Source organism: Myotis lucifugus, unplaced genomic scaffold, assembly GCF_000147115.1.
Source record: "Myotis lucifugus unplaced genomic scaffold, Myoluc2.0 scaffold_58, whole genome shotgun sequence".
Classification (NCBI taxonomy): domain Eukaryota; kingdom Metazoa; phylum Chordata; class Mammalia; order Chiroptera; family Vespertilionidae; genus Myotis; species Myotis lucifugus.
In genome coordinates this window covers 3,838,509-3,853,491 of record NW_005871106.1, presented here as the reverse complement: position 1 = coordinate 3,853,491, position 14,983 = coordinate 3,838,509, and the positions used below count along the sequence as shown (strand labels likewise).

The following is a 14,983-nucleotide window of genomic DNA, read 5'->3' as shown; positions in this document are numbered from 1 at the left end:
GTCTCTTCATAAATAAGAATTCAATGAGAATTTTGAAAATGCAGGTGGACATCCATAATATACTTAAACTATGTTGCCTGACAGTTAAACAATGAAAACAAGATATTTTTATCCAACAGAACTCAAGTGACTACTACTTATGATCTGAGTAAATCTAGTGCCACAGACCCAGTGACGCCTTCTTGCCGTCACATCTAAATTAAACGCACAGAACGAGCTCATTGTTACATGGTTACTCTAATGTCTAAAGGGGTGTATTTAATTCCAAGTGTTAATTTATAATGCCTCATTTTAATGCAGCATTTTACATTTCGCAAATTTTGTTGTCATACATTGCCACATGTGATGGTTAAAATCCCACTGCAAGGTGGACACAAGGACATAACAGCTCCAACACACACACAACTGGGCTTTCTTGTTTAGCAGGTGCCATGTGGTGAGCTTGGTGGTTGGCTCTAGGCATTTCTACAGCTCATCCTTGATCACATTTTCCAGGATTTGAACCAGGCATGGGAAACAGAAGTTTCACAATAACATCACTTGGTTACTGGGTTCAAGGAGACACACATCATCAGAAAACAAACAAACAAACAAAAAATCCCATGCAGACTCTATAGAACTACTATAACTAGATAATTCTTTAAAAATGACAGGCAGTATTTTACTACTTTGTGTATGAAGAGTCACTAGATATAGTAGTACTACATGTGGTACTATGGTTTAAGAAGTATACTGAGATCAGATAAAATTTTATTTTAAGTTTTAAAAGATAACCATTGAAAACTGCTTGGACCACTTATTTTAAGAAGCATTTTAATGTTAATGTTAACTGCCAGTCAATATTAACTGCCATTAGTTCCTAATACATACCTACATGCACACACACATGCACACATTTCAATGAATTTAATATTCCAAGAAGTTTTGAAATACCCTCTAAAATCTTAAAGGAAATACATTAGGAGAGCATTCCACAATTTCAACCTACCTTTTGTGGCCACTCGAACACAGTCTATTTTGGTTTCCTGTGTCAAATAAAGAGGGGGGAAATCACTATTCATGTTTTATTTAAAACAAATGCAAGTATCTGCAGTTCTATGTAAAAACTGTTAATGAAAGGTCTCATTAGTCCTAGAGCGTTAATCACATGATGGTCACTCCTTGAACCAAGCTCAGATACACCTTCTGGCTCCAGCCCAGATGGGTGGGCATTTCTGGAGCAGATAAGGAGCTAGGAGCTAACTCAAAAATGTCTCTGCCTGGTGGCCCCTGGCCTCCTACTGCAGACCCTCACTTGCTCCCTGTGCAAGCACTGCTGGAGATCTCTGTCCCAGATGTCCTCTGTCTTCACAGGCAAGGTCAAGTCAGGGAGGACACCTAGACCCTTGCTGTGCAGGAGGCAAACCACGGTCACATCTGGGAAACCTGCCTTCTAGGAGACTGTACTATCTTATCAGAGTTCTGCATTGGTCTGAACAGGAAAGGGAAACTTTTCAAAACAACTCGATAGATTTTATTTTGTTAACATCTCATCTTTTTAAAGCTGTTTTCTCTTGGGAAAAAAAAGGTACCTAATTTAGTCACAGTTATAGGAAGCATAAACTCTTGTGGATTTGAAGAAACGGGACAGAATATGCTGAAAAGACAGATGTTGTGAATCTCACAAGAGTTTAAATGAGTTGAATGTATGTGTTGTAGCTATACTATTTTCCTGTAAAATAGTAAGCTAAGCAGAATTACTAGCCAACTTTTCATAATAAGTAAAATCTGAAAATAAAAACCATCATGTTGACAATATATTCTTTTTTACCAAAACAAATATGAATATATTCATTTCTTCCCATACATTTCTGTAGGTGAAAATAATTTTAAAAAGTGGAAAAAAACCCCACATTTGTTTCAGTCAAAACACACAAAAGCATAACTATTTCTTACTACTTTCTTACTTAATCTATGTTCACATTCATAACCCTAAATAGCCTAAGTGAACAGCCATCTATATAACTTACCCCATTGGCTCTGCTAGCAGCTTGGAAATAAATTCTGTAGCTTTTATGGGGAAGAAGAGGAGTGTTCCAGTATCCATTGTATGTCTTGTTATCACCAATAGTAAAAGGCTGAGCTGCTTGCAGGCTGTTTGCTGGGAATTCTGCAGCAAAGTAGTACTGTGAGTTCAGGATAGAGGCGTTCTGGAAGTGAATTGGCACTGGGTAGCACTTTAAGATTTCTGTTGTCTTTTTAGTTCTTCGAGAACGTTCTTCCTCAACAACTATTTGGTAGACACTAAAAAAGGAGAGAATTATCAGTGATATTTTATAATAACTGAGCTTACGCCCTTTGCCTCTGATTGTGTGGACCCACAGGATATCCAAAATAAACAATATATAGGATATAGTCAATAATAAGTGCTTAGTACATAATGGACACACACACAACACTTGCTCAATGAGAAAGGGAAAGTGCTTAATCTTTCACACAACTCTCTCATCCCAAATAATACAATCTATTGAGGGAAACAAAATTTACATAATTACTGAAGTTTTACGTAACAATCTCTGCTGTTTATGGGAGCTGGACACTAAAATACTACTTTTCTTACATGTGATCGAAGATGAATGTGTAGACCAAGCATTTCAAACGCAAAGGCTAACACCAGCCAAATAAATGAGGCATGTGACCCACGGACCATGAGTTTGACATGCTTGGTGTAGAAAATTAATCCAGTTTACCTAATAAACAGAATTATATTAATTGTAAGTTTATTTTTAAAGGCAATGTATTATTTTCATCAATGACACTTGTATGAATTCATGTGAAGTTTTAACAAGTCAAAAGTATAATGTGTAATGACTCGTGTTAACTAAGGTTTGACTTCAATATTTTCTTATATTCCTTTGCCCTTCCCCATATTCAGGCAGAGGAAAGAGATGGCACAAGAATATCAGATAAAAGGACTGGAATTTCAAATGCCAAGGCCTTGGAGTTATAAGCAGTTTCTAAGAGTAAGTGATGAACAGGGCTACTTGAATTATATATAACGATAAGATGGAAATGATCATCCTTCGAAGATGCCTGCAAGGATAGATACCTCACGGAGGAGTGGATTTCCCACTTTCCCTTCCCTGCCCCTTCAATGTCTTTGAATTTTGAAGTATCCTGAAGAGAATGGAAAAAAGCTGGAAAGGACAAACTTAATAAGATATATACATTTACTAGAATGATGAATAATTGTGTGTTTTGTTGAAAAAAAGTTTCTAATACTGAGAAAAACTAAACCTTGATAACAGCTTTCAAAAACTGAATCCAATAAGCCAGTCAGAGAAAGACAAATACCACATGACCTCACTTATATGTGGAATCTAATGAACAAAATAAACTGACAAACAAACTAGATCCAGAGACATGGAAGGATGCAATAGACTGATGAATCTCAGAGGGAAGAGGGGAAGGGGCAAGAGATCAACCAAGGAACTTGTATGCATGGACACAGATAATAGTGTGGTGAAGGTATGGCTGGAGAGGGGGCTGGAGTGGAGTGAAGGAGGTTAATGGGGGAAAAAAGCAGAACATCTGTTAATACTTTCAAAAATAAAAATAAATTAAAACAAAACAAAACAAAAAAACAACCCAAACTCAATTCAAGTCCTTCTGGCAAAAAGATATATCTTTTTCTCACCATACCAGAGAAGCACTGTTTCTCCATTGAATAATGCTGTAATGCTGGAGTTGCTCAGTATTGAGAACTCATTAATGCCTACCATGCCCATAGGCCTGGGGAAGGCCTAGAGAGGTCCCTCTTTAGGCTCTCGTCCCTGTGAACTCTGAATTTGGCCTCAGTGAAATTACCTGTTTCTGGAGTACAACCACTTAGCGCATTAGTTAATGCAATGTAGCTGCCCTTCAGTTTATAATTCTGTCTAAACAAAAATCAATTGTTGTAGATGTAGAACATCAAAATAATTGCTCAGAACACAGATAGTCCAGCATGTTTACAGTGTAATGATACAGTGAATTCTGAGCAGTGATGTAAACTTAAAAAAAAAAAAGTAATACAACTCTCACTTCCTAACATCAGAGACTTTTGGTTATATAACACTAGAGGCCCAGTGCACGAAATTCGTGCATGGTGTGGGGGGTCCCCTCAGCCTAGCCTGCACCTTTTCCAATCTGGGACTCCTCGGGGGATGTCTGACTGCCGATCCCAGGGATCAGGCCTAAACTGGCAGTTAGACATTCCTCTCACAATCCAGAACCGCTGGATCCTAACTTCTCACCTGCCTGCCTGCCTGATCTCCCCTAACTGTCCCCCCTGCCAGCCTGATCTCCCCTAACCACCTCTGCCTGCTGGCCTGATCGCCCCTTACTGCCTCCCCTGCCAGCCTTGTTGCCCCCAACTGCCCCCCCTGCTGGCCTGGTCGCTCCCAACTGCCCCCCTCTGCAAGCCTGTTCACCCCAACTGCCCCCCTGCCGGCCTCGTCACCAGACGCAGCCTGATGTTCAGTCCTCTGGTTGTCCCTCACTAACCCCCATGCTGGCCTTGTTGCCCCATGCAGCCTGCTATTTGGTCGTTACTGTGACAGAGTCCCAGACAATTTGCATATTCCTCTATTATTAGTATAGATGCTCTACAAATCTGGTAGAATTCTAACTGAATGATGTATCCAACACAAAAGGAACACAATAGAGGTAAAGTGGACTTTGATTTCTTACCCTTTCTCCCCGACTTCTTACAGCTACAGTCAGATGTGGCTACTTTATATCTGCAGCTTAGCCAGTGGCTCAGTTAGTTGATATGTCGTCCCATGCCAAAAAGGTTGCGGGTTTGACTCCTGATCAGAGCACATACCTAGTTTGCAGGTTTGATCACCAATCAGGGAGAAAATGGGAGGCAACTGATCAATATTCCACCCTCCCTCCTTCCTTCCCTTTCTCTCTAAAAACAATAAAACATATCCTCAGGTGAGGATTAAAAAATATATCTATATCTATATCTCTATCTATATCTATCTATATCTATCTATATCTATATCTATATCTATATCTATATCTATATCTATATCTACAAATTACTTAAAATTTCTCCCATCAAGAATTGGGTTGGCCCACCTTAATTACTACATTCAGCCAACAGAGTATAACAGAGAGACAATGTGTAAATCTCAAGGCTTTGGTCAGAGAAGGCCAGGAATCTTCAATCTGGTTCCCCAGGGAAGCTAGCTGGGAAAATAGCCAGGCACCATGTAGGTGGTCCAATGACACTGGACCTCCCACCCTAGGGAGGCCACAGGCAGGCACTCTGCATGGCAGTCTGGAATAGCTCTTAGGCAACAGTCAGCATCACCAAGAGCCATGTGTGTGTGCCATCTTGGAAGGCCACACCACTGAGCCTTCAGATGATAGCAGCCCATTAGGGACCCCAAGTAGGAACTTCCCAGTCAGCTTTTCCTGGCCCCCAAATCATGACAAAATAGAAAGGTTGTTTATAGCTATGAATTTTTGGTGTAGTTGATTATTCAACAAATATTAACAAGAGTATCAGATCACAGAATAGCAAGAGTAAAGAGTCAAGGCCAAAGCAAAAGACCATAGTTTCATCACAGGTGACAGCTGGCCCAGAAAGAAGTTATGCCAATAAATACAAACAGCAGTGAGAAAGTGTGACTTTTCTCTCAAAATGCATTTAATAGGGGTGGGAGACCATGGCATATACATCAATCTAGGCTCTAACCCTAATTCTGCCAACAACTGAGGTTTTAAATTAATATCTTTGGGTCTTATTTTTTTTCCTATGAAATGAGATAATTAGATGGATTTCTATGGCGCATTTTATATTTTTTATTCGTAATTTTTTATGCAGCATATAAAAATTATTACCACAAAAAGGATATATTAAAGGAATCAATTGCTTTGCAAAGGGATTCTCCATTAAATAAAATAATTGACAGCATTGGCTCCTTCTACCAGTCAGTTTTTCCAATTTATTTTCTATACTATATGAATTTCAAAATTTCACTTTAACAACTTCCAGGAAGTGGAAATATGAATATACCTGGGGAATAATTCTATACAAGAAAAACTAGGCCATCAATTATTTATTGACTTTAGAGAAAGAGAGGAAGTGGGGAGAGAGGGAGACGGAGAGAGGGAGAGAGAGAGAGAGAGAGAGAGAGAGAGACAGAGAAAGAGAGAGAGAAACATAAATTTGTTGTTCCACTTATTGATACATTTATCTGTTGATTCTTGTATATGCCCTGACTGGGGATGGAACCTGCAACCTTGACATAATGGGAGATGCTCTAACCAACTGAGCTCCCCAGCCAGGGCTCCCACATGCAGGTTTTATTTTCCCATTTTAAGATGAGAAAACTAAAATTCAAAGGTGAAGTGTTCATTCATTTGGAGCACAAAGCTAATTAAGTAGATGTCATTTCTTGACCATCAGCAAGACAGTACTAGCATGGCCTGCTAAAAATTCCTGGTTAAGACAGGAATTTTCTACTTCCTCATAACCAATTTGAGTATTGTGTAGAGAGATTCTCTCTGATTTGTCAAATCAAGGGAGCTATAGATGGTAATTATAGCTTTGACCTCAATTTCTTCTCCCATCTGTACTAATCGTGTCATTAACGATTTCCAGGATGGAGACTCCTGGATCTGCAGTGACAGGCTGGTGTCTTCTCCAACTCCTGCTCCCTCCCAGAAACCTCATCAATGGCACATGGGACAGTGATCACTCACTTCTCAACCTGCAGGGAGCGCCCTCCTGATTCTAACTGCTAGATAAAAGATTAGCAGAGCCACTCTGGACCTTTCACAGATCCGAGTCTGGAATTCTCCTACCACAAACATCTTTCCTCTATTCCTTCACCCTGGCCTGGACCTGAGTTTGTTATTTAAATGCTGTTTTTCCCAACACACAGAAATCTTTTGTCGCTCTCAGCAGATGGCCTTACCTCATAAAAAGTCCGAGGTCCTTTCATGACCTCTCTCAGGGATTTACAATCTCTTCCCCCATTTCGATGCACTCGTGCTCTGAGCCAAACTCCCAGAAACATGTTTTCCGTAAAGGCTTGTAGCTATTTGTGTCCTTTTTATCAATATTTTCAAAAGCCTTATAAGTTCCTGGAGGAGGAGGTCTATGATTTAATCATTTCTGAATCTCATGACACTTAGAATGAAGTGGTCATGAAATACATATTTTTGAAAGCATAATATAATCCCGAAGTAATTTCTATTCTCTCTATATTATATGTAGTAGTAAGGAAGAAATACACTGGTATTCACAAATATGCTTTGCTTAACTACAATTCAATACTAAGTTTATTTTGTATTCATTTCCTGAATACCCAAGAGCTAATAGAAGAGGAAATTACCGTGAGAAAAGTTTTTTGATATGAGGATGCTGGTATGATTGTAAGTTTATCTTGGATAGCCCACAATGAAATAACGAACCTTGAGAACATCAAAAGCTGCATCTCTGCTTTCTCTACCCTCTGAGCTCACCTCCATTTCTCACTTTCCATCATTACCCCCTAACTTTGCTACTATGTGTGCTGTGTATCTGTTTACTACTGTATTGACTAAATATTTTTAGCACCTACTCTGTGCCAGGCCCTGATCTACTTTAACTAGAACACTATGACATTTGACATTTCCTAATAAAAGAAAATTTTGTCTTGTAATTTAAATACCATCAGACTATGGATGAATAAAATTAGCTTTTCTAAGCAATGATTTTATGAAGGGTAGATGAAAATTTGAGAATTAAATGATCATGCAATGGGCCTCCATTTTAGCCAGCTGGTATGTTAAACTATGTACTGTATTACAGATATATTACTTTTTTTAAAAAAAAATATTCTATTGATTTTCCACAGAGAGGAAGGAAGAGGGATAGAGAGTTAGAAACATCAATGAGAGAGAAACATCGATCAGCTGCCTCCTGCACACCCCCCACTGGGGATGTGCCCGCAACCAAGGCACGTGCCCTTGACCGGAATCGAACCTGGGACCCCTCAGTCCACAGGCCGACGCTCTATCCACTGAGCAAAACCGGCCAGGGCAGATATATTACTTTTTAAATGGCTACCATCTACTCATCTTCAGATATATTAAAGGAAGAACTAAGTTGACTAGAGCAATTTCAAACTCAAAATGTCTTTTCATCCTTGCTCACAAGACAAATTCGATTTGCAAGCATCCCGACCTCAAATCTATTTGCTCTTTAATAATTTAAGCCCTGAAAGGTCAAGAAGCTCTTTTCTATTTCCCTTTATCAAAGTTCAAGCACTAATGAAAAATAGCTAAATCTTATCTGCTGACCAATTGCCACACACTGCTGTCTCTCTGATGGAGATTAACACATTATTGGCACCTAGGTCAATGGTACCTTGCCAGCACTTTATGACTGATAGGTTTTTCATTTGTACAATTACCATCATTTCACTAATGAACTTTATAAAAGGTTTGCAACCACAATTGTAATCTCAAAAGTATATTTGAAAATCTCACTGTTTGATGTTTTTAAAATTTTTTTTCTTTAAGAAGTGATTAAAACCCCCCACAAATCCTCAAGAATAAAAACCAAGCAGAAGTTTCTAGCTTAGTGAGCTGAATTAGAATTCTATTATCCTTTTAATGTGTTAGTCATTCTCCCGTAGTTTATTAAAGTCACACCATTCCTAGCCTGGTTCCACCATTATTCTGGAATTTAAAGTAACATAAAATCTTCCTACGGCATTTGCAATATGAAGGCACAATCCACAGTGAAGATGAATCTGCCAAAGATGTGACATCACTATATCATAACTTTCTTAGGGAATGAAATTTAACTTAAAGTTTAATTTATGCTATGCTTTTCTATAACAACACTTTAAAGCTTCTACATGGAGAACAGGAAATCTCCATTTATATAGAACTAGAGGCCTGTGATAAAATGTTTTTGGTCTTTTCAAACTTTGAAAACTCTGAGGGAGAGCCTGCTGCAGATTTGAAGTTGACTTAAAAATTTCTATCCTAATTCATTTCCAGATTAAACCCTTAGTTGGACATCTATTTTTCTTATTCACTTATTCTACTTCTTATCAGCATAAACTATTGGAGGGTTATCCCACTGGATAACAGAACAGGTGGCTGAGTGAGAGAGGAATGTAATAATCCATTTCATTGTTGCTTTGCTAAAACTTTACAGTGGGCACTTCTGACTATTTCAAGGACTTGGAATAGTGTTCATTTCATGGTACCTATAGTGACCTTTAGCTTGATTGGCAATTTTTGGTAAAAACCATCTATTCTAAAAAATAGAGATTAGTGTTAATATCATACTGAAGATTAATATTTGGGGATGAGGGCAAATGAAAGTATAAACTATATGCAATGCATGAGAAATAAATGTTTAATTAAGGTTCGTTGCCATGTAACAACACAGAATTTACTTTCTGCTTATTCTATTCCTAAACCTGTCAGCATTTACTAAAATGACAACCTATTTAATACAAAAACCTGGTACAATTGAACTAATTTTTAAAAGTTTTGCCACCAGTTTATAATTAGGAAGAAAGGTTATGTTTGTTATCATGACTAGGATTCCTTGGAGTCCTTCATGTAACACTGGAGCTGAGAGGGGCTGACCTAACATAGTCCTGTTCACTGAACCATAATCGAGGACTGATAACTCGTTTTCCACAGACAATGGGTACTGCATAGCACACACAGCATAAATAGATCTGTGGGACTGAATATTCTGTGTTAGCAACTTTAATTTCTCTTTGTCCTGATTTTTTTTATACGATTGGCTATAAATTGCTGTGGAATATTTGAAGGGCATCACAAATATACTTTATGTTCTCTCAGCCATAATTCATCACAAGGAGCCTGCGTAGCATCTGTAAGTTACTACTGTGTGTGTGTGTGTGTGTGTGTGTGTGTGTGTGTGTGTGTGAAGCATGCCTGAGCATGCAGGCCAATATCCTGCTGCTCTGCTAGTTAGTGTTAAAATCTGATATAATAAAATATTAATTATAGCTGAAAGGTTGGGCGAGAAATATGAACTCAATTATAGTTCCATATTGTGAACAAAAGGCAGGAAGAAAAATCCTTTAGTTATGGAGGTTTGGGATAATAAAAGAGCAACTAGGACATTAGACTCAGGCTGAGAAACTCCGTAAAGGCCACCTGTTATTAATCTTCACAACGGGCGCCACATTTCTAGTAAATTAGTCCTAATGGAACATCTTTAAGAGTGACTTCTCCCCTTTTTAACAGACATTTTTCTTTGCATATTTTGTTGCACTAAAGTTTATCCTAATTTATTCATCACAATTGCATACAAATTATAATTCAAGGTCAGCTATTATTATTAAAACATTTTCTCTTTTTGAAAAATTTTAACTTTCTTTTACTTGTTGACACAAAGCATTTTCTCTTATTGTGCTAGTGATTTGAATAAAAAGAGAAACTGAATACTATTAAAGCCACATTGCATATCTTAATTATTATATGTTTGTATTATAGTCAATTCAGAATCTTTCCGTTCCTAAAAGTAGCGATACTGCAGGCCAGGTGAGCTGAAATGCAAATGCCACCGTCAACGAGGCAGGTGCACCAAAGCAGGTGCATGCAGAGAATGCTGATCCGGAGTCACACACCACAGGCAACTGGTTCCAGCTTTGCCACTATTGGCGACTGACCACTAATGTCCTTTTCAGGTCTAATATTTTATAATTACTGGTACAAGATCAGGCAAGTTGTAAAATCAACAAATGAAAATTATTTCATTCATGTTTCTTCCATCATTCTATTCTAGAGTATTTATCAGGTATCAAGCCCTGTGCACACAGGGAAGAGTAAAAAGAGGAATAAGGCACAGACTGTCCTTGTCCTCAAGAAGCCCAGCCTGAGGGTGTTAGAAACAGGTCACTAAAGTCAAGAACTATTGTGATGAGGATCTCAGAAAAGATTGCACAAAGTGTGATTGGACACACAGGAGAGTGTCAATGTGTACAACGAAATCTCTTGCAGCATCTGCTTCATTGAGGACATCTGTCCTGAACTTCATGCCTAAACATTCCTACTGCTAGGAACATCTGAAGGCTGCTCCTGCACTGCCTACAGACACCAACTTTCTCCCCAAAATAAAGAGGTTTTATTTTATTTTTTTTTTTGTTAATCCTTACCTGAGGATATTTTTCCATTGTTTTTAGAGAGAATGGAAGGGAGAGGGAGAGGGAGAGACACAGAGAGAGAAACATCTGAGAGAGACACATTGGTTGTCTCTCCTGCACATGCCCCGACTGGGGCCAGGGTTTGAGCCTGCAACCGAGGTACATGCCCTTGACATGAATCCAAACTAGGACCCTTCAGTCCATAGGCCGGCACTCTATCCATTGAGCCAAACCAGCTAGGGCTAAAAGGTCTTTATATTCCCAATGTAGCTTCAATTCACTCCACCACTTATACAAAGAAAACCCCTGCAAGTTCCAAGTTTTCCCCATCAGACTCACCAGAACAGCTGAGCTTCCAAGAACCCAAGATGATGCTTTATCAATAGCAGAGCAGACTGAAGATCATGGGAGGGCCAGCTCAGGAAGTCCTGGCAGGCCCCTGGATAACTGTAAGAGGAACCCTAAAGTAGCAAGATTTTTCCTCACAATTTCCATACTGCCCAGCTCCTGGCAGAACTACACTGCAGGGCAAGGAAACCAGGGGGAGTTATGTTGACTCCCACCGCCACCTGTGATGCCTGAGGTGAGGAGCAAGAATGGAGGCATTGCTCCTCTTTGGGATGGGCAGGGAGAGCAGCCTGCAAACACTCAGAGTTCTGGTCTCTGGTCCCCTCTCCCTCTCCCCGAATCTCTGCCAGGAAAATTGAGAACTATTCCATCTACCTCCTGTAATCACTCCTCTATACAATGATGCATCATTTCTTAATTTTAGCATTTCATTTGATATCCATTTTAATCATTAAGGTCAAATCAAAATATTGCAGATGTGTTTTGTTATTTCTTGGGAGAGGTGGTCATTTCTTGCCTCCCCTGTCCACAGGCAGCCGGGCTGCTGGCCTTTCTCCACAGGAGGTCTGGCTGGTGTGCCCCTGAGTTTGGGGGTCTGTTCTCCCTGTGAACCTGCCCTGGTGATAACACTGGTGCTCTGGCCTCATACTGAATCCTTCAGAGGACATTATGTGGAAGAAGTTTTTTTTAAATCAGCGAAGAAAAGCTATGCACAGTATTTTTATGAACAAAAGCAAGTCTGAAATGGAGTTAGAGGGAAAGTTAAATTAAGTTTCATTGTATAAAAACTCAAATACATCTACTCTATTATTATTATCTTCCCCTGCCATTTTTAAAGTTTCTTTTGAAGGGTCTTGAGGAACGAACTTAGTTTCCAAAATGAATTTTCAAAGAGATGACTGACATTATCATCCTAAAAGCAACATTAATAAAAATGATCTTTGTTTCTTGGCAGTAAAGGAATCCAGAGTATTATTTTTTAATACAATAAAGTTCACCTAAAATCAGGTGGGGGAAGGGAGGTAGTGATGGTAATAAGGGACTCAGCACCGTTTGTTAATGCACGTAGTAGCAACTCAGCTACAACAAGTAATAAAAACCCAAGCCAATGTAGTAATATAAAACTGAAATTTCACCACTGAATGACATTCTGGTCTTTGTGATTATGTGTACCTTAATGAAAAAGGGAAAATTTTAGGTTGGAAGTAAGCTATTTAGACCTCCTTTCCTTAAACATCTTTAGCCATGGATAGAACCTTTTCAACAAATTCAAGAATTGTGACAAAAAACATTTAGCCCAAAAGGTTTAAGATGCTCTTATGGTTTGCAGCTCCTGGGAGGGAACCAGCTTCTGCTGGCTAATGTGACCTCCCAGGGCCTAGGCCAGGTAAGGTTGCACAGAGAGAGCACAGCTGTGGGGTCAGAGCAGGATGCCTGTTAACCTCCCCAGGTCTGAGTTCCTTCATCAGGGCATGGGGTGCTGGCACCTGACTAAGCATCTGCTCCGGATGGCCACAAATCATTTCCGAAAGGACCAGGCATGGGCCTGGCGCATTAGAGCTCCTCAATCCAAGCAACAATGATTATTATTGTAGTTATTACTCCCCTATCATAAGCTGCTCAGAAGATCATAACTGAAGTTCAGAAATATTGTACTAGAACTTAGAATGTTTCCTAAGACACGCACGGCAGAAAGGAGACACCATGTTATTACAAGTTGTTTTTATCGTTACAGACCTGAATAGTGTCAATGATACATAAGAAAAGCTTTCCTACAGTGATCAGATAATATCTGTGTGGATGCTGTCCTGACAGCTTTCTTACATGTCATTAATTCTCCTGGCCACCCTTTAAGGCAGCTATTAGTATTAGTATTACTCACATCTAATTGATGAGGAGAACGAGACTCAGAAAAGTTACACAACTTGCCCAAGATTACAGAGAAAGTAAGGGCCAGATTTAAATGCTGGATCACCAAGCTCCATGCTGAGGTTGGTTTCATTTTTATGGTCTTAACACCTCTGTACCTTATTTCCCAGGATATAACTATTTTTTTGTAATTTCTCCAATCAACAATGTCTTCTCATCTCCGCAGTGTTTTGATGGAACAAAAGATCTTCTAAAACTTCAATTTTACAGAATGAATATACATTATTAATACAAAAAACATTTCTTGCATAAAATTATTGCTTCCATAAAATTATTGCTGCCCTGGATGGTATATGGCCCAATTGGTTGGCGTGTCATCCCGTACACTAGAGGGTGGCCGGTTCATTTCCTGGTCAGGGCACATACCCAGGTTGTGGGTTAGATCCCCGGTCGGGACGTGTATGGGAGGCAACTGATCAATCTTTCTCTCTCACAATCAATGTTTCTCTCTCTTCCTTCCTCTCTCTAAATATCAATTTAAAAAATTACTGTCAAAATATGGGTTACTGTACTGTTAGAACATGGATCCTATTAAAGTGATAATCACAATGTATTGGCATAAGTTTAAAGGGCAGTAATGATTAGAAATTTTAAGCATCTAACAAAAAGCAAGAAATAAATGGAATAAAGACTGAACAGCAATCTAGTCAACATATTCTGTTAAGTAAATCTAATATTACAGCTTTTTCCTTTTTTAAACTTAAATTCTTTATTGTTTGAAGTATTAAATAAGTCTCCTTTTTCCCCCATTGACCTCTCCCTGGCCGGCCCCACCCCCCAGCACATGCCCTCACCCCCCCACTGTCTGTGTCCATTGGTTATGTCCATATGAATGCATACAAGTCCTTGTTGATCTCTTACCCTCTCGCCCCCCCCACCTTCCCTCATAGGTTGGACAGTCTGTTCGATAGTTTTGCCCTTTTTTAGCACTTCGGTTTAAAAAGAACTTTCACTTATAGTAATCTTCATGATGACACTGTGAGATATGTTAGCTGCATATAAACTCCCATTATAGAAAGACTCTGAGCCCACAGGATGCCCTAGACCACACAATAGCAAACAACAGCCAGATGCCACCCAAGGCTTTTGGTCCCTGCTACATGCTCTTTTAAACTGTTATACCATCTTCCTAAGGCATTATGTCCTATGAATCATTTACACCAGAGAGATAAGATTCCACTCAGTCTAAGTAAAACTGCAATCCTCTGGAGGGAGCTCAGAGAGAGCCACACAGAACTACCTGCCAGCCTTCTTCCCACCTACACCACTGGGTTTCTGTGGGCCATGCCGGAGCCCCCATCTGAAATGACCCAGTAACCTTCCACCCAGAAGCACACGGGCCCATTTACTTCCTCCAGGTCCCTGCCCCAATGACTGATCTAAGATGAAAATGCAATCATATGCTCGTGCCATTAAAAATCTGTTTACAATCCAATTATTTCTTAAAAAAACAAAACAAAACATGAATTCAGGGCTGTGCCCAGTGCAGAACCAGGGTTGGAAATTCAGATGTTAAGTCACAGAGGGCAGTGCCTGCCCTAAAG

At 39.4% G+C, this 14,983-nt stretch overlaps 1 protein-coding gene across 1 annotated transcript in view; it reads right to left on the bottom strand.

Moving 5' to 3' along the window:
• Window positions 1-14,983, bottom strand: part of PTPRM (protein tyrosine phosphatase, receptor type M) — a 633,774-nt gene that overhangs the window by 219,698 nt on the left and 399,093 nt on the right. The window contains 2 exon segments of the mRNA XM_023754237.1: window positions 989-1,025; window positions 2,010-2,283. Coding sequence (XP_023610005.1) covers window positions 989-1,025; window positions 2,010-2,283 — 311 coding nt within the window.